This window comes from Sciurus carolinensis, chromosome 2 (genome assembly GCF_902686445.1).
Source record: "Sciurus carolinensis chromosome 2, mSciCar1.2, whole genome shotgun sequence".
Classification (NCBI taxonomy): domain Eukaryota; kingdom Metazoa; phylum Chordata; class Mammalia; order Rodentia; family Sciuridae; genus Sciurus; species Sciurus carolinensis.
The window spans coordinates 158,202,148-158,227,833 of record NC_062214.1 but is presented as its reverse complement, the minus strand read 5'-3'; the positions used below and the strand labels follow the sequence as shown (position 1 = coordinate 158,227,833).

At 33.5% G+C, this 25,686-nt stretch overlaps 1 protein-coding gene across 1 annotated transcript in view; it reads right to left on the bottom strand.

Annotated features, from left to right (window-relative positions):
- Arid4a (AT-rich interaction domain 4A) overlaps positions 1–25,686 on the bottom strand; it is a 70,232-nt gene that overhangs the window by 28,172 nt on the left and 16,374 nt on the right. Inside the window, exons 6-12 of the mRNA XM_047539435.1 lie at positions 22,624–22,703; positions 22,440–22,534; positions 18,742–18,874; positions 15,371–15,450; positions 14,081–14,157; positions 13,424–13,590; positions 513–585 (exon numbers count right to left, since the gene is read on the bottom strand). Of these exons, the coding sequence (XP_047395391.1) occupies positions 513–585; positions 13,424–13,590; positions 14,081–14,157; positions 15,371–15,450; positions 18,742–18,874; positions 22,440–22,534; positions 22,624–22,703 (705 nt within the window). The remainder of the gene's footprint in view (positions 1–512; positions 586–13,423; positions 13,591–14,080; positions 14,158–15,370; positions 15,451–18,741; positions 18,875–22,439; positions 22,535–22,623; positions 22,704–25,686) is intronic.

Genomic DNA, 25,686 nt, shown 5'->3' with positions numbered 1-25,686 from the left:
TGCCATGAATATAGCATTAGTAAGAAAAGGGAATGCAGATTAACATTATGACCACTTTCTATTTCTGAATACTATATTTTTTTGGTTCTATAAATCCTAGGGAGATTCAGTTTAATTACATCAAAACTACTTTCTTACATATCTCTACTCAAATAGACACTATCTGAATACCAAATATTTGACTCTTATCAGGTGTAACTGATTTTTTTTTTTGTAGTTCTTTATTCTTTCAGTAATCTAAGTAATTGACTAGTACTTCGTAAAAGTGGAAGATTTAAACATAAGACTAGGGTATGATATTTTTTACACTAAACACCAGTCATTACAACTTCCCCCCATGTTTTTATTGGTGTGTTATAATTATACTTATTAGTGGGATTCCTTGGTGTAACCGATTCTTAGGCTTTAACTAAAATACAATATACTCATGATACTAACCAAAACAATGCATACACTAAGAATGTAAAACTGCAGAAGAAATGACTACTTTTAAACAGTAAGCATGAAAATACCTCTGTCTTCCATAAACTTATAAAGCTGTTGGAGGAAGTTGTCCCTCTCTTCAGGATCAAGCTCTTCCTCAGGCTGTAAAGGTAAAATACATAAATATATATATAGTACAGTAAATAGGAAGGAACACAAAATCATCTTCTTTTGTTTCTGTGAACATAAGGTAACATAATGTAATGGGATAAAATTTTACTGAAGGTGGAAAATATGATTTTTCTTGAAATCCTACTGCTCCAGATTTTAAGTCTTTTTTTTTTCCTTTCTGGTACTGAGGGAACCCTTAGGGCCTCCCACATGTTAGGTAAGCGCTCAACCATTGAGCTACATTCCTTTCCCTTTACATCATATTTTCACACAGCTGATCTGATGTTAACTATGAAGATGTACAATCTCTACTGTTCACCCTATCTTTGAGAATTACCGTAAGGACTAAGATTAGTCATGAGGAAGATTCAGAAATGGAATGAGTGTTGTTTTCACCTTTTCGTTTTGTTTTACACATAAAAGTACAATGTGTCCTGTGCAAATATGCTGGTGAATAAATACAATAACATAGTTATTTTATAGAAATAATATTGTTGAATGAATATAAACCAGGAGTTGCAAAGTCACATTGGCAAAGGTTTTTCATTTAGATGGTGCAATGTTTAAAAACAATTTAAATGAATCAAGCATTTAAGTAAGTCATGTGAATTTTATTTTGCCTCATACCACTTTACCCCAACTTGTCTCACAGAAGCCTACGTTTCTCATTTGCCCTTCTTGTGTGGCCTCTACAGTTGACTTCCCAACTCCTGATAGAAAGATTTAAGAATTATTTCTTAGGGAAGAAAACTAGGTACCTAATTACTAATTCAGTTCCATTAAAAACAAATAAAAAAAGACCAATGGAAACATTGCTGTAAGAATCACTTTCCTAAAACTACCTGTTTAAATGTTAACTTTTCCCTAATTATATAAACCTGATGGTTTCTTTCTACACTGTCAACATCTGGGCTTAAGTCAGATTATGGATTTTAATAAATGTTCTCTTTTCTGATAGACTACTTGTAAACTTATACTTGGAAATTATTCTTTAAGTTTCAGCAATATTAAGGAGAAACAAGACACTGACATTTCTTCCATATAAATGATTGTAATTTAATTTTAGAGTACTACTTTGCTATGTTCTAGAATTCAGATTTTTGTCTTTTCAAGGCCATATTCAAAGGAAAGGCTATTTTCAGGCAATAAATATTGATTGTTCAGTGTCTAGAGGGCAATAGGCACTTTAAAATTATGTTATCCTTATAGAATTTCAATAGCTAATAAAGTCAAGATCAATAAACATGCAGTCAATTAAAATATATAATAAAAAACCATGACACAATCAAGGAAAAGGATATTAAGATCTTTTATACATTCTTTATACATTTAAACATTTCTTTCAGTATATTCATTTAGAATGATTTATAACATCAAAACACTTTGTTTTGTTAAACATAAAGGAACTTAGGTCAAAGTTCTAGTAAGTTTCAAAAATCAGCAATTTTACAAAGTCAAGTCACTAAAAAGAACGATCATTACTTAATGCTCAAATCCTGAGAGGGCAACTTTTTGTTCATGCGAATTTTAAAACTGTGCTTTTATAAGGTCTTTAACTGTCAATAAGTTAACTCAAGGATCAAAAAAAGCATTCCAATAGTTCAAGAGCCCAAAAATCATTTCATACATTAGTTTTAAGAACTGTTAGTGTAGAAAACAAAAACAGCTTATATCAGACTGGCTATATAATTTACCTGTGCTATGTAATCACAATCAGAACCCCATTGTAGTACTTACAGATTTCAGGTAAGAATACTGTTTCTAATATATGTGAAAAAAAATCCTTTGAACAGGCATTGATTTAAAATCAAAGTTGCTTCCAAAAACATAAACAGAATCAAGACATCAATTGCAAATTAGGCACATAATAAAGATGCACCAAACATCTGATAAATTCTTAGTGATTAAGAATATATCTTTAAGCCAGGTTTGGTGACCCATGCCTATAATCCCAGCAACTTAGGAGGCTGAGGCAGAAGGATTACCAAGTTCAAGGCAAGTATCTGTAACTTAGAAAAATCATGTCTCAAAATGAAAAATCAAAAGGACTGGAGACATAGCTCAGTGGTAAAGCATCCTTGAGTTCAATTTCCAGCACCAAAAAATTAAAAAAAAAAAAAAAAAAGAATTTATTTTTATGGAAAAAAATCGGTAGCTTTTAAAAGTTAATGGATGATCAAGAATATTTTAGGCTACTTGAGGAAATATGACCATGTAATTATAAGTTTACATGTATCTTACAAGATATAAAATCAAGATAAAACTGAGGGGAAATTTCTTTTCCACCAAAAATAAATAAAAGATGAAACTATAAACTTTTACATTTATTTGTTTTTTACAAAAAATTTAAATTGCTTAATTTTTTAAAAAATATTTTAGTTATAGATGGACATAGTACCTTCATTTTATCTATTTTTATGTGATACTGAGGATTGAACCCAGTGCCTCACACATGCTAGGCGAGAGCTCTATTAGTGAGACATAATCCTAGCTCGGTTAATTCTTTATAATTATTTTTTTCAAAATAGCCATGCAGTTAGTCCTCTTGGAGTAAGACTGCTAGAAAATGCATCCAATTAGAAGAATGGTCTTTTACAAACTGTGGATGGGGCTCATATTTCTTCTGTGGTTTGCTGCTTCTATCCATGGTGTTTTGATACCTATCACATCTCTCTCTTGGTCGAGAGCCAGGGGTTAAAAGCCAGGGGCTGTTGCATCTCTTAATAGTTTTAAAGTGGGAAAGGATTTTAAGAATGGGAAATACAAGTTTCACTGAACTGTGCTTGGGAACCTTCTCCTCCTCATTTAGTACAGTATGGCAAGAGTAACTACGTAAGGAGGATAGAAGAGTAATGTACATGATGATCACAATGTGAAGAAATCTATAATTTTGGTTAGCATCAGTATATACTACTTATTATTAAGGGCAGTTGTATCTCTATCTACCCTACTAGATGGTGAAATTTTCTGACTTTGGGCACTATGTCTTCAAATTATGTTCAAGCATTTATTGATGGTTACCATAAATAAGGAGTGCACAAAAGTAATGAGGATTGGAATGAGAACACACGGTACCTTCTGTTTTAACTGCTCTCAATCTGGCAGGGGGTGCAGAAAGGTAAAACAAATCAATACAATCAAGTGTGATGAGTGTAAACTACTTAAAAGAATATGGGATCAAGTGAGGAAATGAGTAGTTCTGCTGGAGGTAAAGTTGCTTTGGCAGTATTATAGAAAGCCTCAAAATGTTAAGTAGTCTCAAAAAAAAAAAAAAATGTAAGTAGTCTAGCCACAGACATGAGTCTGGCAAAGGCAGGCTGTGATGAGGAAAGGGCTTTCTAAGAAATAATATGCTGAAGAATCAGAACTATGGTAGATATCAGGTTTGAAAGTGCAAAAGAAGAATTAAATTAGATTTGTAAGTTCGCAGTCAGGAATGATTCTGATAGTTGGAAGGAGCAAGGAAGCCATTACAATGGTCCACAAAGACAACAACAAATGCTTGAATTAGTCTTGCCACCATGTGATGGAAAGATTGCCCAAGTCCTGAAGAAGGGCTTTTGGTTTACCTCTTATTCATGTTTGTAGTTCTCAAAATTCCAATGCTTGCCTATTTTACTCACAATTTTATCATTAGTGACTAGTATTCAATGTAGACACTGTTAAGATGTGCATGTTAAGTGGCATCTGTGCAAATGAACAGGGAGAAGGATTTTCTTCACTGTTATACATCTGCTGCCTTAAAGGTTAATATTAGTGATGATATAAATGCAATACCAGTCATAGTAAAGAGAGAAGAAATTAAGAATGGTTGAAGATGTTCTTAAGGACACAAAAACTTGCTAACATTCACCTAGTACCTTTCCAAAGTACACTAATCTGGAAATGAATGATTATTCACTTAGAAATGGCACAAATTCCAGTGAAGAATGGACTTTCTGCCATTTTACTGAGATGGGAGATGAATACAATGTTATTTGTTTTTTTGATAAGATAATATACACCGGCTTTTTTGATGAGCTATTAACTTTCTTAGCTAGCAACTCTACTTTCCAGAATACAAATTAGAACTTTGTCCAAATTTTCAAAATACATACTTGTAAAAGATGATTGACCCTCAGACACATGTAACTGGTACAGACTTTTAAGGAGTGGAGTAGAATAGTTTCTTAGCACATAACAGATTGAAGCCACAAAACCCAATATTCTGATAGTGGGGGGAAAGTGCAATAAAAACCTGGTCTTTGTGGCTTCCCTGCACTGTGTATTGTATGTGAAAGCACAAAAATTGTTGATGGGAATCTCAGTTTTCAAGAACCCCTCAGTATCCTTTAGAAGTTTTAATGATTACACAATGCCTGTCATCTTTTTTTGTACTTTAGTACACCATGCATATTTTTAAAATTCTAAAATATCTATTTTTGTGTGTATGTGAAATGTTACCTAGAACACAAGCATCTTTATCTCCCCTTCACAAGGCTGTCTATAAACTCTCTTCTGGTCCTCTTCATTGACTCCCCTTCCCACTACATCCCTGGAACTCCATCTCAAGTTGTCCCCACTCTTCAGCTTTTAACAATCACTCGATCTTCCTCCCTCAACCACCTCTGAAACAGAAGCTCGGCTTCGAGTCAGCAAGAGGAGATCTCCAAAATATCAGTAACAGCTTACACAGTTTTATGTTGAATTTTAACTTTGAAATGTACTAAATAGCCTTACCAATTTTTTAAAAAATTTAAAATAAATGCCAGAACATCTTACTAAGGTAAATGCATATGACCTTTGTAAGCCACAGGTAACCAGTTTAATTCAAATACAACTCTTTGTTACTATTGTATTTTTTGCATTTTAAATTTTATAACACCTATTTTCTGGGTTTTAAATTTTTCCATTTCATGTTACCTATAATATTTAATACTGATAAAGGGAATGGGCAACACAAAGGTGATACTCTGTAATGTACCTGACAACTCAACAAGCAGCTTCTGAACAATGTTTAAGTGGTAGCAGGGGAGCTATAAGAAGTTCCATATTGCTGAAGAATAGGGGAAGGGAGAATAAAAAGGTGAATGTGGGTCATATCATAAAGGGCCAGACTTTTAAAGGCCTATGATAAAAAGCCTAGACTTCATCCTGTAGGGGCTGAAAGCCATTAAAGGGGTTCCAATAGGAACCACCTATGTTTTAGAAAGAAGTTTATGGAGAATAAGTTGGAGGTGAAAAAAGACCAGAGAGAAGACATCTGAAATAAGTGGGGCAAAATATAAAGGGGTATTATTAGTCGAGAATGCTTACTGCAAGGGGCAGAAAACTATCCCAAAAGGGTTTGAACCAAAAAGAATTTATCTAGGAACTCATAAAATTAGTTTGGAAAATGAAATTCACCTCAGAGTGCACTGCCAGAGAACAGAGATATAATGAAGGAGAGTTAGACACATTATCTCATGATACCTTTCTAGAATCTTACAACAAATCTCCCAATATCTTTGTTAAACGGCAATTTGCTAGGATAATTGCATAGTCCATAACATTCTTTTATTTAGAAACTACTTAGTACAGATTTAATGAGAGTCATGCTCTGCGCTGTTAGCTTATGGGTACATACAACTGGTGGGAAAACGGAAAACCAAAATCCTGACATCCTCTGCTTTCATAGAACTTACAATGTTGAGGAGGATAGAAAAAAATTTCAAAAGCCTATAAAACCTTCTATAACCTCTATAAACCTCAGTTTTCACACACACACACACACACACACACACACACACACACACACACAAAACCAGAGAAGTTGCTGGAAGACTCGTTGTAAAATACTAAAGTTCAGGGGCTGGGGTTGTGGCTCAGTGGTAGAGAGCTTACCTAGCATGTGTGAGGCACTGGGTTTGATCCTCAGCACCACATATAGATAAATCAATAAAATAAAGGTCTACCAACATCTAAAAAGATTAAAAAAAAATTCTAAAGTTCACTTTGGAAGGTACCACAGGATAACATATTTAACTTCTCATATGTGCACAAGGATAGTATAGATTATATATATTATATACATACACACAGAATCTCTCTCATAGTCTGTTGTGATGATTAAGCAGTTTTCATTTATTAAAAACGAACAAAATCATCTGGTGTGGTCATCTTTACTTGTTTATATCTTTTCTTTTTTTTTTTTGTTTTTGTGGTGCTGGGGATTGAACCCAGGGCCTTGTGCTTGCAAGGCAAGCACTCTACCCACTCAGCTATATCTCCAACCCTATATCTTTTATAAAAGTTGCTTATTTTTATTTTTTTTGTGATGTTGGGGAAAAAAACCCAGGCCCTTGTGCATGCTAGGCAAGCACTCTACAACCAAGCTACAGCGACAGCCCAAAAGCTTTCATATTTTAACAGACATATTAAAAGGTACATCTTACTGATGATGTATGTTCTAGTACAACAGATACATTTTTAGATATACTTTGTTGTAGCAAGACCTTAGTGAAATAGCAAATAAAGACTTAAAAGAAAAAAAACTGGGCATGGCAGAGTGCACAAGCAGTCCCAGTTACTTCAGAGGCTGAAGCAAAAGGATCACTTAAGCTCAGCCTAGCCAACAGAGTAAGAAGCTATCTTGGAAAAAAAGAAGAAGAAAAATAATCTTAACCTCTAAATTTAACTTAAAATTAAAAATGAAACCAATATTAAATCTGGTAACTCAAGTGAACCTTATGTCAAAATGACTCCCTAGGCTGTCCATAAGCTCAGCCCCAGGAACAACTGTCCCCTAAGTTATATATAAAAACTGACAGTCGATGGTATTGTGTAAGGGCTAAGAGTCATGACAGCACTGTATTACAAGAATAACTAAATCTTGAGCAAATATCAAATTACATACTATTCAGTATACTACTTTTACAAAGAGCTGACATTATATACTACAGAAATATTTCAATCAGAAAATAAAACCACAACCTTTTGTGCCCTGCAATTATTCTATGCTGAAAGAAGTTAACACATAGTTTCAGTTTTAAAATATCTACTTTAGATCTAGTAGAGAGAATAGACTGTAGGATGGCAAGTATGGACCTGTGAAGACCATTTAGGTTGCTGTTGCATTAGTCTAGATAAAAGAGAATAATGGTGTGGACTAAGGTAAGCAGAGAGTAGAAACCAAAAGAAATGGGTAAATTTGAGAGTTATTCAAGTAGATAGACAAGAAAGCATTGTGTGTTTGAACAGTTAAAGGAAGAATCAAGTTGACTTCCATGCGTCTGGTTTGGACAACTGAGTGGATGGCACTTCTATTAAAATTAGTTAGGGACAAACAGGGAAAGGGCATGTTTCAGGGAAGGCAAGGTGAGTGCAATCATGCAAATAAAGAGACTGAGTACTTACAAGAAGAAATCTTAGGTGGGCACAGTGGCACACATCTATAATCCCAGCAGCTTAGGAGGCTGAGGCAGGAGGATCACAAGTTTAAAGCCAGCCTCAGCAACTCAGAGCCTTAAGCAACTCAGAGAGACACTATCTCTCAATAAAATATAAAAGAGGGCTGGGGATGTGGCTCAGTGGTTAAGTGTCTTTGGGTTCAATCCACGGTACAAAAAAAAAAAAAAAAAATCTCCATTGAAGCTAAGAAGAGACAAGAGACATCTTTTTTGTATGTGTGGTACTGAGAACTGAACCCAAGGTCTCACTCATTCTAGGCAAGCAATCTACCACAAACTATATCCACAAAACTATATCCATTTTTATTTTGAAAATGGGTCTTACGGAGTTGCCAGAATGGCCTTCGAATTCAATACTACTTCACCCTCCCTAGTAGTTGGGGTTATAGGCGTGTGCCACTGCACCCAAATAGGAAAAAAGTCATCTTTGATGCACACGTAGATTTGGAGCCATTATATCATTTGGTTAGAAAGTAAACAGGAAAAAAAAGGGTAATGCCATGGGTGTCAAGTGTCTTAAAAAGGTATGTCAGGGGTGCTGAATGCTACTAGTAGACAAATGAACTGAAACAAAAATGTTTTTGATTTAGCACAAAAGTTTGTTGGTGGTCCCTGGTAACCTTACTAAAGTTGTTCAGGTTGTAGTGAGGACCAGACACACTACAGTGAATTAGGGGTGAATGAGAGTTCATGAACAGTATATATAACTCACCTATCCAGTCACAGGGGTGAGGAAAGAGCATAGTACCTGGAGGGACAGTAGAGAAGCTGCCAGAACACTGGTGGAGGGAATATGGAGGGAGGTTAAGAGAGATGTAAGCATGTTTTAAGGCGCTGATGAGAAGGATACAAAAAAGAGAGTAAAGTTTAAAGATATTGGTAAGAAAAAAGAGAGTTGATTATCTGAGATTTCCTAAAAGAAAGAAGTTCAGAGCATGAACTGAAGGACTTTTCTTACAGAGAAAGACAGTATATTGTCAAATGTTCCTTGGGAAGGAGTGTAGACAACATTTGAAGCTCCAGGTTTCTTTCTGAGGTTGAAGTGGAGTGAGAGTAGGGTTATTGGATTAATGGAAGAAATAAAGATTTGATTGGAGAAATTGGGGATTGCCCAGTAGTACTGAAGGTCCTATGAAATTTGATACTCATATAATTTAGAGTGGTACCATTCTTTCCTGTTATATACTTACAGAAAATTTCATGGATCACATGGACATGTGATATATTCATAGTAAGATACTGTTTTAGTTTAACAACAGTCTGCCTGAAATAAATGTTTACATGACACTTGTATCAGAGTTCACTGAGTCTAGTAATTATTTTCCCCATTTGAAAAGGCACACACATTTTAATCAAGATGTGGTTTGGACACTAACAAATCCAAGTTTTTAGTCAGTTAACCCTCTTGTATGACCAAAACTATAAAATACACTGAATGAAAAGTGTTTTTAATACATAAAATGTACAATACTCAATCTGATGAGATAATCTTAATTTGGCTAGAGTTTTATACTTACACCATGAAAAGAGATTTTGCTAAACTCATTAAGGCAGTTTTGTTTGCTTGATTAGTAAGTTAAATTTTAAGACTTTAGCAAGTAAGTTCTTATATTTGAATACAAGCTAAAAAAAATCTCAATTATTCCTTGAAATGTGGCTTTTTAGGATCAGCTTAGAAACATTTGATGATTGGCAGTTGGGATTAGAAATAACTAAAATATTGATATTACATTTAAAATTTTTAAAATTTTACTTAGCATGATTTCCCTGAGTTATCATTTACTCTAAGTTTATACCCAAAGTGACCCTGAATGATTACTTTTCAAATGCCTTTAAAGATCTACAAAAGGCACAGATTAATATACAAATAATACTTGATTAAACATCAAAAAATAATATTCACGTTTCCTTGAATTAAAAAAGCATTTATGATTTTTACAATCGTGGAGTATAGTCTTAGACATTAGATGTAACAAAGATCCCTATAAAAGTCACAAGATTAGAGAAATGGGTATCAGTACACTAAAAAGACTAATTCTTAAAAAAAATTCACTAAATCCCAATTTTCATTATTAAACATAAATTCATAGATATTTTAAAATTATCCATCATATAAATCTATTTATAGGGAACTATAAGGATTTAAAAAGTTAATTCAAATTCCCCCTGATAATCAGTCTTTTAAATAGCCATGCATTTATTTTACCCTTAGAAAAAAACCCCTATATTTATCCAGAGAAAATATGTCCAGAGTAAATGAATAATTGATACCATTACTTGTGTTTTACTGGACTTTTCAATCAATTTCAAAGCTCAAAAGAAATTACAGTATATCTTTTCTAATATAAAATTTTCTGAACAAAGACATTTAAGCAACACCCACAAAAATAATCTCCAAGGTTTTATTCAATGTATCAATAAGTTGAAATTTAAAATCATTAATACAGATAGGACCTACTTTCTGTCAGATTCCTCAAGTCTTTTCCCAATCAGTAACAGTATAAATATATTTCTTGTACTCTAATACTAAACTACTAATGCTTTGGAATTCAAAATAATATGAAATAAAAAAAGATACCCTTTCATAATAAAGTCATGGAATCTCAATTCTCCTTGTTACTTACTTAGATTGGAGTACCCAAAGCATCAAATATAAAAACAATGCCTAATGCTAATTACCACTGCAGAAATATCTAACACTTGTATGATTCTACTGCGTAAATTGCTTGCTGTACTACAAACATCAAATGACAGGCTACAGTATTGTTACAATGGCTTATAGAATATTATAAAAGATCTTTCTGATCACTGAAAAGCAACATTAATACTTCATGAAAAGCATAGCATCATTACATCTTGGGAAGACTTATGATACGTAACGTGATATAAGAGCTTTGCCTCACTTGTGTGGTAAAGGCCTATAATGACTAAGCCAGGAAGGCCCTGGCTTATCAGATTATTCATTTTATACAATATTCATTTTCCTCTTTGTTGTGTACAGATTAAATGTGCTTTTCAGTTTGTTAATATTTAAATTGAAAAAATTACTGTTGAAGACAAGTTAGAATGATTCAGCAACTAAATTTTAAATCCAAGAGCAAGAAATGCAGCTGATTTTTTTCTAAAGCAATCAAAATCTTACTCAAGAAAACCTACTTGTATGGCCAGAGAAAAAGGAATTAGCTTATATCAAGGAATTTAATAAAGCATATGCTATGAAACTGACAATCTGAAAAATAATTAAAATAACATATGAATCAATGTCTAAATTTTGTAATTTTGCTATTATTTTTTAGTAGATAAAAAGCATCTGGGTTCACTTAATTTTAACAGGCTCATAATTTAAGAAAATATTTTAAGATATTAACCTTATAATTGTCCTTACCATTTAAAATTTCCCTACTATTACGTACAAACAAAAGGTAACAGACTTTACCTCTACTCTTCATTCTTTACTAACATTTACTCCCAGCCTGAATAAAACATTAAAATATTTACAAAAATAAACATTGTAATACAAGCTCTATTTACTATTTTATAGCCACCCTCTGCAACTTCTACAAAGCTCTTTTACCCTCTTTGTTTAAAATTTCAGGTTTTTTCGGGGGGGGGCGTTGAGAAAATGCATTCTGGAAGGGACACCAATTAAAAGTATTAGGAAAAATAAATTAGACTAATCTTTTTCCAATATTTGACAGTATAAGACCCTAACTACTGTTAATTAAAAAAACAAAAGCTAAACCACAGACTGCAACAGTTCACACCCTGAAAATGTGGCCTATTTATCTTGAAAACATATAATCCATAAATAAATACAGATAAAAATACAAAATTCACAATTAATAGTCAGTCTTTAAATCCTGAATTTTGCCAAACTGTCTAATTATCATTATCTTTCCAAAATTTATCTTATGTTTGAGAAAAATAGCTTTCATCTTTTGATAGTCTAAAAATAGACTCCTACTGTCTTTTTTACAAGAAACAATTACACTTGGTTATAAACCCGACCATATTAGCCACATCCTCAATACCTAAAATACTTATTTAATCCATTTCTGGCAATCAAAATGATAACTAAATATACAAAAAATATCTTACCTATATGCTGCATTTTCTTTCAAATGCAAAATGGTTAGATTCCCCTTCTACTTAATCAGTACAGGGTCTGGACATTTTTCAGTCTGACTTGCAAATATTTGCTTTCCCTCTTAGGGCATAGCATCCGCAGGGTTATACAGCACTACTTACATTCTCTTCCACATAAAAATCAGACATTACATGAAAGGAAAAGAAAGACAGCCCATTTCAAAGCATCTGGCAAACCTCCATTGGCAACCTGCCAAGCCTCTGCTAAACCTTCCTGTCTTTCGGAGCATGCTCACTTAAAACCAACAGCATGTTACTATGGCAACTCTGTAGGCAGCCTGTAAGTATGAACCGCCATTCTGATTTCAGAGTGTAAAAAACCAAATACTGCAGGGGAAGTAAAAGGGAAGAAACAGCATATAGCCTTCATCACATACAATTATACTCATGTTATTTCATAGATTCATATTTGTATATGTAAAATAGAAACAAACATCCCACATTTTTCCAGGCAAATATTTCACATGCTCAAATAGGTCCTTATTCAGTAAATTCATTCTTTGTTTTGCCTCTAAGTCCCTTGACCTAATAACAACCAAAAATATACTGGACAATCTATTCCATTTAACAACACTGTTGAATAAATAAATAATATTCATGTACTCCATGGATGATTTCCTATAATTGTATTTTAAATGACATGGCAGTATTACAAAGAAAATTATTTACACTTATAAAATATAACCTACATTATTTTCTATGATTTACCAAACTGCCAAATGAACTTTTCTTTGGGTTTGGATAGGATTTTCCATCCTGAAAAGGATTTTGAGGTTATCTCTTAACCTCTAACCAGGATTCCCTAACCAGACTTGAGTTCAAATCCCTATCTTCCACATTTTAGTTGTGCCACCTTGGAAAAGTTATTTAACCTTTCTGAATCTCACCTCATCTTTAAAGTAGAGTAACAACAGTTATTTCACATGTCAATGGTTTAAATGAAATAAAAAATACTTAAAAAGTACATTCCTTTCCTCCTGGGTTATTTGGAAAAGACCCTAAGAAAACAAATATGTACTTGTTGATAAAACTTGATAAGCATTTCCTTGTCACTTCTCACTCCCTAAAATTAGTGCTGATTTACAAATTGAGTTATAAGCCAGAAAGCCTCCTCAAACCCCAATCAACTTGAGCTAGAAATGGACAGAAACAAATAACAGGGAATCTAGAACAGAGGGAAAATATAGGAAGGTATTATTATTACTAGGGAGCATTAGAAATGTTCATATTTGCTATCAACATGAAATTATACCTACCACCTCCTCTTCTTCCTTTTTGGTTTCCTTTTCCTTTTCTTCATCATTTTCTTCAGCTGGACCATCTTCATCATCACTACTGGATGACTCAAGGATTTCACTTATATCCATTTTCCAATTATCAGGAACAATTCTAGTTTTTAAGAAGACACTTGCTTTCTGCAGCCCTACGAGTGAAAACGTACTTCAGCAGTTGCTATGGAATTAACAGCACAGAATGACAGAAAAGGTATGACATTCAGAGTCAGAAGATCTGAATTCAAATTCAGCATGTATAAATGCAGTAAGGTTGAACATATTAAGTTACAATTTTATATAAATGTTTGTTATCACTTTAGGGAGTACTGTTAGAAATCTTAATGATAAAATATGAAAGTTAAACTTGTCTAAAATTTGTGAATCAAATATTTTATCCACACACTTATAAAACTGCCATCAAAGTCTGGGGATGTGACTCAGTAGTAGAGTGGAAGAGCAGTTGCCCAGTATGCATGAGGCCCTGGGTTCAAATCCAACACCATAAATAAACAAACAGACCTGCCATCAAATAAGAGTGATAATCAACTCTAAACAGTATACGGCACCAGAGAATATTCAGTCTGACTTTATCACGGAGAGTCACATTTTGAAATAAATGATTGATTCCTCCTATTTTACCTGGTTTAGTGGAGAGCTCTGATTCTGGTAGATTGAGAATGTCTACTTCCTTAATATCCTTCCTTGCTATAGAGTAACTAATAACAGAAAAATAAAAGGGAAGAAAACCACTTATTAAATAAAAATTACCACTTTAGTAGTTGTTCATGTTAACAAATAAAAAATATAAAACCCCAAATCAAAATTATTTTGCTTATGAAAGTGTTTTAAAAGTCTAAGACTATGCAAATCCTCCGTTTTAATGAAGGTCAGAGAGAATACAGGCAAAGCTAGTATCTTAATTCTAAAGTGTTACATGCTCAAAGTACCATTAATTTGAGGATCTCAAATTCACACTATTTCAATCTATATAACCCTTCTACAGACAGTGCAGGATAAATGATATAAGCATAATGTTTCCAACACTTACATACAGTGATACTGTTATGGTTTGGATGTGAGGTGTTCCCCAAAAACTCATGTGTGAGACAATGCAAGAAGGTTTAGAGGAGAAATAATTGGGTTATTAATCCCCTGATGGGATTAATTGAGTGGTAACTGAAGGTGGATAGGGTGTGGCTGGAGGAAGTGGGTCATTGGGGATGTATCTGGTGAGTAGAGTCTCTGCTTCCTGATAATTATGTCAGCTGCTTCCCTCTACCACACTTTTCTGCCATGATATTCTACCTCATCTCAAGTCCCAAGGAATGGAGCTGGTTGCCTATGGACTCAGACCTCTGAAACTGTGAGCCCCAAAATAAACTTTTCCTCCTCTAAAATTGTTCTTGTCAGGGTTTCTAGTCACAGAAACAAAAAAGTTGACTGAAACAGATGCCTACTTTAATGTTAAATATTTCTTAATTATTAACTAATTTTAATTTAAAAAAACATTTATTAGAAGTTAATATTAGAGTATTTTTACCATGAGATATATTATAGTATTAAATTTTTCAGAAAATCTTAACTTAATAAATATATGTATTAAATTCTACCTTTTTTTTAACAAAGCAGAAAAGTTAGGGAAGTTTCTCAGTCTGGTTTTTAATCAGAAAGTCAAAATAATTAGTCTGGTACTATAAATTATAATAAGAATAAAACAACATGTTTTTAATAATGTTCTCACATATTATTATTTAGTTTTTATGTAAAGCTTATTAGAAAAAATACCCTACATTATAAAAACTTAAAACTTATAATATCTTCTCAGTTCATGAATAATTAGAATTTTAAAAATAAAGATTCAGTGAAGTGGGTCTATTTCTAATTCTACTTATTCTCCCATGTAAAATGAACAAGTGATTCATTACTTACAATTTAGAATCAATAAATGATCGAACTAAACACTGATCCTTTTTCACTGTGATGTCATCATTACAGCTAGGAGATATTACCTGAAATAGAAAATAAAAACTAATAATTCCTATTTCCCCTATTTTTTTAAAGAATAATTCTGGTTCCCTAACTTCTCAAATGGATTATACTTTATCAGAAATAGCTCGATTGTAAATAACTTACATCATTAATGAACTGCTTACCAAAAAAAAAACAAAACACCAAAAACCAAAAAAACCCACCTCAAACTTTTTATTTAGACTATTGGTTTTCTAGATATTTAATTTATCCATAGTAATTAGATCACATAAAAAGAATAACTGAAGAAATATACATTAAAATGTGACCTCTACCTTAAAAATATTTAAGATTTATCTAAGTTAAATAATAATTTTTTGGACCAAAATATAAAATTTATGAAGGCATGATCTGAGATGAAAATCTGGCACAAGCCAGGTGTGTGAACACCTGTAATCCCAGCAATTCAGAAAGCTAAGACAGAAGAATCAAAAGTTCAAGGCCTGCCTTTGCAACTTTCAGAGACCTAGTCTCAAAATAAAGAGGGCAGGAATGTAGCTCTGTGGTATAGTGACCCTGGGTTCAATTCCCAAGGAAAAAAGAAAATTATGGCATATTATATTTTTTAAAAACATACTTAAATCAGCATCTATTTAAAATATTGCTTTTGTTAAAGAAAAAAAAAAAAAACAAAAAACACCTAAGATCCCTTTCTCTCTCTCTTTTTTTTTTTTGCAGTGCTGGGGATTGAACCCAAGGCCTTGATTTTGCGAGGCGAGTACTCTATCAACTGAGCTATATCCCCAGTCCAAACATCCCTTTCTTACCAGGACATGTATAATTTTTAATAATTAAAACAATTTTTTAAAAATCTGAACAAAAACCTTAATTTCTTAACTTCTGAAAATAACAAATGTCTTAATACTTATTAGTAAGTAATTTCTATATTTAAAAAAATTTTTTTTAAAATAATTTGTTTTTACAAAATTAAACAGGGTACAGTGTGGCAAATGACTGTAATCCCAGTTTATTAGTAAGTGGAGGCAAGAGGATCACTTGAGCCCAGAAGTCCCAAGCCAGCCTGGGCCACAAAGCAAACCCGATCTCACAAAAAGAAAAAAGAAAAAAAAAAAAAGCCAGGTGCAGTGTTGCACACCTGTAATCCTAGTAATTTGGGAGGCTGAAGCAGGAGAATTGCAAGCTCAAAGCAGGTCTCAGCAACTTAGGGAGGCCCTAAACAACTTAGAGAGACCCTTTCTCAAAATAAAAAATAAAGGGCTGGGGATGTAGAGCTCAGTGGTTAAGAGCCCCTGGGTTCAAATCCCAGTACAAAAAACACTCATGATAAATTGATGAAATACACCTGTTCATGAGTTCTCCAGAACTATCCTCTGCTACAATCTAGCAAGATACGCAGAACTTCTAGTATGGCAGCAATGAGTCACATAGGACTGAGTGCTGGATTTCTTATTTTTTTTTTTCATGCTAGGCTGGGGATCAAACCTAGAGCCTTGTACATACTAGGCAAGTGCTCTACTACTAAACTATACTTATCCCCAGTTCCCAGTTCTATTTTTTTTTTTTTTTTGTGGTGCTGGGGATTGAACCCAGGGCCTTGTGCTTGTGAGGCAAGCATTCTACAAACTGAGTTATATCCCTGGCCCTAATTCTATTTAATTTCAACTAAGTTATATTTAAACTTAAATAACCCATACAGTTCATGACTATTTTATTGCACAGTGTAAGTACAGATTATTAAATATTCTTGGCAGTCACATCACGTCTTAACACCAAATGGTAGAAAATATTTGGTAGGTGCTGGTAATTATTAGACTAGTAATATAGTTGTGTCTACCCTAAAGATCTAACAGTGTAACTGAGGGGCAAACAAAAAAAGATATACAAAACAAACAAAATGGGAATAAGTACAATGATACCACAAGGCACAGGATAGTATGGAAACACCCAGAAGGAAGAGTTAACCCAAGCTGGCAAGGAAAAGGTGTGGCATCAAGACTTAAAGTAAGTCTTAAAGGATAAGTAGGCATAACCAAAGGCCACATTACCTCACTGCCTCATGTTTGAACCATGCTGATGACATTTAAATGGATTCTTGCCACCTCCTGGCTTTGCAATAACAATGGTTCCAACACACCACTGCTTCATTAACATTTCCAACATGCAGTTCAAATGATACAAAATTCTCTAAATGTTAAATCCAAATTCTTAGATGGTTTTTTAAGGACTCTTCTGTACCAGATGCAAATTATCTTTCCACTAATGTTTTCTATTATTCCCCTATTCTCATTTAATAGATAACCAAAATGGAGTCCCAGTGAGACAAATACTTTTTTTTTTTTTTTTGGTACCAGGGATTGAACCCAGGGGCGCTTGACCACCAAGCCACATCCCCAGTCCTTTATAATATTTTATTAGAGATAGGGTCTCGCCAAGTTGCTGAGATTGGGTTTGAACTTGAGATCCTCCTGCCTCAGCCTCCTCAGTCACTAGGATTACAGGGGTGCACCACTGTGCCTGGTGAGACAAATACCTTTGATTCTTCTCATGAAATAATTCTCTTGTCTCTGCTAAATTAAGGTGGGGTAAGGGTTCACAGGAATCAGGTATGTTAGTTATACAGGGGGAGGTTAAGAAAAAACCTGAGAGTTTATAGTGACAACAGAAAACAACTGAAGATCTAGGGATGATCTCAAATATCCACTTAAAGAATGCAAAATTGACAATAAGGCAGATTCGGTGAAGATGACTACTTATTTATTAATTGCAGAGAGAGGGCCTCATTTTGTTGCCCAGGCAGGTCTTCAACTCCCAGGTTCAAGTCATCCTTCTATCTCAGTATCTGGAGTAGTTGTGACTATGTGTGTGTGTCACTGCACCTGACCAAAGGGTTATCTTTGAGAATAGGATTATCATGGTTAAACTGCTATTTTAAAAAGAATTTAACTAACTTTAAAAGTTCTAGAAAAGTAGTCTGAATTTAGTAAACAAAGAATTCGGGAATCAAACTAAGGGAACCTGAAGGTGCAAAATGGTAATGGGATAGAGAGGCCACTGGACATATCTTGAAGCAAGAACTAAAAGGTTCCAGTAAATGAGAATGAAAAAAAAAAAAAAAAAAAAAGTGGGGGCAGGGGGAATAACAAAGAACAGTGAAGTGTGATTTTTTTGGACCTGGCTGACTGCTCACTTTTTAAATCTGCACCAAATTAAATTTTTGTAATACTTTCACAATATTTCAAATGCTTTTTAAAAAATCTATTCTAAATAAATGTTTATATGATTGATTAACTGTGCAAAGAAACCTTACTTACCAAAGCAGGATACCACTCAGTCCTCTCAGCTGTAGATACCACACTAACAACTTTTCCTAATAATTCGTCATTGAGACGTTGCTTATCTTCATCTTCCTCTTCACTACTTTCTTCTTCCTTTTCATCTTCAGTACTACAAGTTAGAAAAACCTGATTATTAGTCTAACATACCATTATTTAACACAATGACAGTGGTGTGAATTTAGTATGTTCAATTCAGCACATAATGCAGTAAACTCTCCATTCCTATTGGAACTGAGGAGATGGGTAATTTGTCCTGAGCTGTCTATGGTAACTGAGACCACTTCACTAGATCAACTAGTACCACAGCTTAGGTTCTCATACCAGTCACCAGCTGGGACAGAAAAGCTTAACTACACTGCCAATAAGTACTTAACATTTTTAAAGATTGCCCTTCTGTTTTTTTAATGCCAGAGGTCAGATAATGAAACTTCAGTTTTCTAACAATCTATGAAAATATTTCAGGAAAACAGAGAAGAAGGTTTATCTATGTACTTATCTGGATAACATAAGTTTACCCTTAAGTGTAAACAGTATATAATTAATTGTAAACCCTGTGATTCCCCTTTTCTCATCTAATAGTTAACCAAAATGGAGCCCAGTGAGATAAATATTTTTATGTTTTTTAATAAAAATGTGTATGCACTCCCATTTGATTTATTTAATAATTTGACATCTTAAAGACATCCTGTAGTACATTGCTATAGCTGGAGTTTACTACAGTATGCAAAGCTATCAGTTCTTCTTAAGTGGCTCAAATCCATTCAGTTCCTTGTCCTGTTATGGTCTTATTCCTTCTTTTCCTCTTGACAGTTATCAAACTCCACACTATTTTCTTTATTGTCTATATTGATTAATCTTTCTTATCTTTCCTTCTAACACCTCTATTTGCTTCTGCAAATCTCCTGCACTGAAAAACCAGACGACTCAACTTGTTAAAAGTATAGATAAAATAAGTATGAGCAAGCTTTCAGTAAAAGTCTATGGGACTAAAGAATAAAATACCCAGGTATTAGTGATTTACTGAATATATGTAATATACCAAGTACTTATTACATATGGACAATTCATGTATATTATCTAACTTCTTCCAAACTGGCCAATGCTTTATCATTTCCATTTTCCTCAGTTATAAATCAGGAATAGTATCTTGCAGGTTTTGTGAATGCTGTAGTTAATGTATGTAAATATACTTAATTTCATAGAGGTGAAACAATTTTCCCAAACTAACATATCAAGGAAGTGGTGGAACTGAGATTTCCACTTAGGGACCTCAAAGATTTTATTCCTTTCTAGTTTTCAACTTAAGCAATATTGACTTTGCCTTTTAAAATCTTCACTATAAAACCTCCCCACCCTCTCCCAGCACCAATAAGTACATCTAATACTTGGATCTTGGTTTCTAACTATTATTTCCCACTAAAAGATACAAGGGTCCCCTGGAGAAATGGCCAATTCCAAGGCTGAAGCAAGAAAAAAATTAACATAAAGTTAAGAAACCTTGTCATGTCAGAAAGTGACAACAACTCAAGAAATGGTGAGGACATACTGAAAGAGCAAGGAGAAGCTCATGGAGAGGCTCCTGCTGGCTAAATTTGGGAGAGCTTGAGCATCAAAATTAATTTTTAAGCAATGAATTATAACCCATTAAGTAAAATTAAAATTCATGAACCAATAGTAATAAAGAAAAGATTTTTACTGTAGTTAAATGACAACTCAGAAATGTAGCAAGCATGAAAAAAATTTTTTAAAAAATCACCATTTTGCTATTATACTAGTAGGCAAAAAGTATCAGTGAATGACAAGACCATTGGAAGTTTGATAAAGAACACGGTACTTAAATAATTTTAAGGTATCTCCACACAGATTCATAAATTATAAAGGGAAAATGGTAACCGATTAATTTCAAAGTTGGGAAATTTGGTAGACAGCACCTTAAGCAGGTGATCAAAGTTAACATCACGAATTTTTGGACAAACTGATAACATAGATGTGCTAGCACTGAAAATGATTCGATACCACTTACATAGTATAACTGTCAAAAATGTACAACCTGAATATAATGATGGAAAAACTATTGTGCAAACCCATATTGAGGAACAGTCTATTTAACAACTTGCCTGTATTCTTAAAAAATTACAGGGTTATGTAAAACAAAAAAGGCTACAGAACTTTTCCAGGTTAAAGGGGATTAAAGAACCATATAGCTAAGTTGATGGCACCTGTGTATAAAACCAGGTACTCAGGAGGCTGAGGTAAGAAGATTTCAAATATAAGACCAGCCTAGGCAATTTGTTGAGACTCTATCTCGAAATAAAACTTAAAAAAAAAGTCTGAAGTTGTAGTTCAATGGTAGAGTGCTTGCTAAGCAAGAATGAAGACTTGGGTTCAATCCCCAGTACTTCCAAAAAAAAAAAAAAATACAGTGTATGATTTTGGATTACATCCTAGAATCAGAGAGAAGGGAGATGGGATGTTATATAAACTATTATCGGGGGCTGGGGTTGTGGTAGAGTGCTTGCCTAGCATGTGTGAGGCACTGGGTTCAATTCTCAGCACCACATAAAAAAATAAATAAATCAATAAATGTCCATTGACAACTAAAAATATATTAAAATAAACTATTATTGGAACAATGGGCAGAATTTGAAATAACAACTCTATACATTAGGTAATAACATTCCACCAAAGTTAAATTTTCTGAATTTGAAATTCATACTTCGATTGTTCAAGGGTAAAGAATCAAGATACTTGCCACTTCCTCAAACGGTTCAGCAAAACAATTACTACAAAATTTAAAAATAAGTATAATATGTATATGTGAAGAGAGGAATAGAAAGCAAATGTGCCAAAAGACATTAAAAGTTGGTGAATCTGATGAAGAGTATATAAAAGTTCATTATATTACTACTATTACTACTTTTTATTTCTTGGCAGTACTGGGGATTGAACCCTGAGCCTTGCACAGGACAGACAAGCGCTCTACCAAGTGAGCTATACCGCCAGCCTTTCTTTCTTTCTTTTTGGTACTGGGGATTGAACCCAGGAGTGCTTAACCACTGAGCCACATTCCCAGCCCTTTTTAATATTTTATTTAGACAGGGTCTTTCTAAGTTACTTAGGGCCTTGTTAAGTGGCTTTAAACTTGCAATCCTCCTGCCTCAGTTTCCTAAGCACGTGGAATTACAGGACTGAGCCACTGAGCCCAGTATCCCAGTCCTTTTATAAATTTTACTTTGAGACAAGTGTTCCACTGAGTTGCCAGCTTGGCCTCGTCTTCTTGTCTCAGCCTCTTGAGTAGATGGAATTACAGAAGCGAGGCACCATGTCCAGTTTTCACTATATCATTCTTACAATGTTTAAGTGTGAAAATTTTTGAAAATAAAAAGGTTAAAGAAATACACATACTTCCTTACAAAAGGGAAATATTTCATCATTAAGATTAAGGACTTTGGCAAAGTAATTTAAAACAAACACAGCCCTTCTGAAAATGGAGTTATGAAAATTTTGGGTCAAAGTAATGAGAATAATTAACAATGAGGTCTACTTAAAAAGTCTAACATAAGGATACAAGATGCTACAGAAAGGTTACCCAATCAAATGTAGCCATATTGGGAATATAACCTGTTTCATGCCGTACTAACTATAACTAAGATACCCCCATAAGAAAAACTTACACTGGAAGCGAGGACCTTCTTCCCCTATTGGTCTTCTTTGCAATTACTGGAGTTCCAAAATGCTCTGGATTTGTTAGTGGAAGCTGGTCAAGTGTCTGGGTAAGAAACAGATGAATTAAATTCACATTTTACCTCTAGACCAATAGTTGTTGTTCACCCAAAAAGTCTATCCCTGTCACCTTACCTCACTCTCCGCAAAATGTCTCTCTCCTTTCAGACAAAGTGATGTACGTCTCAATGTTCTCTCATCACCATCATCAAACACTACAATAAGCAAAAGATATCAGAGAATTTATGCACACAAACTAAATAAGAATGTAAGTGCAAAGACTGGGATTTTTGCTATCTATTTAGAACTTAATATTTGTTAGCAATTTTTCAGAACCCTTCAAAATGAACATACCACATTTTTTCATCAAAGAGACTCAGGTTAAATGCCTGCCCCAACTACTTAAATATTTCCATTTGCTTTTTCATATTCTATTGCTACAGAACCACTTTTTAACTCATTAGCAACCCACTCAAAGAATGAATATTAAACTTTCTTCCCTTCTAGAATAAGCAAAAAGTTGGTTTTAAAAGAAATAGTATAAGTTCTTCTGCAACCGATCAATGGAGTACCCCTGACTTCCTGAAACAGTTGGACCCTGGTAATGCTATTGATGATGCCACTGTTTCTACTTATTTGTATGCTACAGAAGTACTAGTTGCCAAATTCTAAAGTCCTAAGTGTCAAGCTTTTCTTTTGCTAGAAAGATTAAATGATTCAGAAATAAAGACTGAAATAAGGAAGTATCAGAAAGATTTACAAAGCTGGTTTTTTAAAAAGAAACTAAAAGAAGTCATGAACATTCAGTGAAAGTTTTCACTTTTAATACCTATTTAATAAAATCATACTACTTAATTAACTATGCTTAAATATTCCAAGGAATAGAGGTAGTTTGACAATTTCTCCTTAATACTCTCCATATAACTAACTATAGTTTTGATAATATTAATAGCATAATTTTACAGAATGTACTGATTTTATAACATTTATTAAGTTTCTTAAAAAAGAAAATGCTTTTAGAAGACAACTAATCATCCAGGATTATAAAGAAATAAAATATAAGAAGACAGAATCCTTACCTCAGATACTTAAAATGCATATTGATAGAACCGTGTTTGTGTATTTTATAAAAAAAATTCACAGGAAAGCATATATACAAAAGCAAAATTGTTATTAAGATTTCACCCTAATTTTCATAATTCTAGATGCTTTTCCATTCCAACACAGTAAGTTAATGTTAACAAAGGAAAACGCTATACTTTGATTTAATAACTTAAGAATTAATAACTTAATGTGCCAGACTGAGAATCCTGAAAAAATTTTTTAAAAGATGTTTCATTAGTAAGCACTCTGCCTTCAAATCCTACATTTATTTTAAATAAGTTTAAAAGAAAACTTAAATAAAAGCGCTCACATATTTATCTGTTTCAATCAGTACTCTTTCTTAGACTTAAAATACCTAGTTTACATTCTCTTATATGCAGGAGACAATGTAAGAAAATTAAAAGCTCCTGAAGCACATATTCAAAGAACCACAATGATCTCACAAAAGCAGCTGTGCTATGTGGGGTCCATGATTCAAAAATTGATGACTACCTATACATACAATGACAGAAACATCCTCCATCAATTATATCACCAATCTACTTTTGATTAATAATGTCCAAAATATGCACATCAAAAATCATCATGTAGCTGGGCTTGGTGGCACATGCCTGTAATTCCAGCAGCTCAGGAGGCTGAGGTAGGAGGATGGAGAATTCAAAGTCAGCCTCAGCAAAAGCGAGATGCTAAGCAACTCAGTGAGACCCTGTCTCTAAATAAAATACAAAATAGGGCTGGGGATGGGGCTCAGTGGCCGAGTGCCCCGGAGTTCAATCCCCCGTACCCACCCCAAAAAAGCATGATGTACATGTTAATAAGTATAATAAACCACAATTCTTTCAAAATCCAGATTGAGATCTTAAAATAATTCTTCATGTTAGTATTAATACCTATAAGTGTAAGATTTTATAAATAATAAAACCGTAAAGTTTCAATTTTCTTTTATGTCTATAATGGTAAAGATAATGACAAAGTGCATTTAAGTGGAAGTATGAGGACAGAAAATAGGAATCAGACTGATCATTAATATCAAATTTATAGAACAAAATCTTTTTAAAGTGTTCTATCAATAGCAGCCTTATACCAGAACATTCTGATGAAAAACTTACAATTTATATTCCTTAGTTCTTGTTTTTAAAATACTCCCTTTAAAATCAAATCAAATTTTTGAAGGGAAAAATTCATTTCACTTCAACACTTTATCATGGACAGAAACAATGTAAAATCCAGGGGATTTTGGTACAACTACTTTACAGTTTTATAAATGACCCCTTCCTACTTCAAGTAAACAAAAAGAAATAGTTCAAGATTTTTTTTTAATTTACAAAACTATACAAATGTATATATTGAAGAACTTTATACATTTGTTAAGTAATGTAACTTTCAAAGATTTTTCTGCCCTTTTTTTAAAAATGTGTTATGTGTGTGGTGCTAGGGATAGAACCCAGGGCCTTGTGCATGTGAGGCAAGCACCCCATCAACTGAGCTAGATAACCAGCCCTCAAAGATTTTCTGAAACTCATGGAAATCCAACAACACAGTGCAGTTAGTAATCTCGGCATCCCCGATTACCAAAATCTCAAAGAAGCTCCTTCTACAAGAAGTTCCTCTCTTAGCTTCCATGATACAAGTACCATCTGAAAGAACAACAAAGAACGCAGGAACTGAAGAGTGACCCTAGGATTTTGGTAAGAGTGGAATGATTAGCTGTCATCTATAGTAAGATTTAGTTCAGTTCTATAGTGCAACATGCCAAGAAAAAACAAGTTCACCTGTAAGGATTTAATAATTCTAAGAAATATCTGATGCCTACCAAAAAAATGGCATTTGAACAGGAAAGTGCTAAAGAACACGTATGTAGTTAAAACTAGGAGCTCTGTTATTACAACATTAGATACGAATACAAAACCTACTTAAAGGAAAAACAACGAAATTGAGATTCTCATGACAACACTAATCATACTAAACACACAAAATATACAAACCCTAAACCTAATATGTTAGAATTCAAGTTAGAAAACAACAGGGGTCAATGGGGAGTGATACTGGACAAATTATATTGTTATAGTATGTGTGCATGTATGAATGTAACAA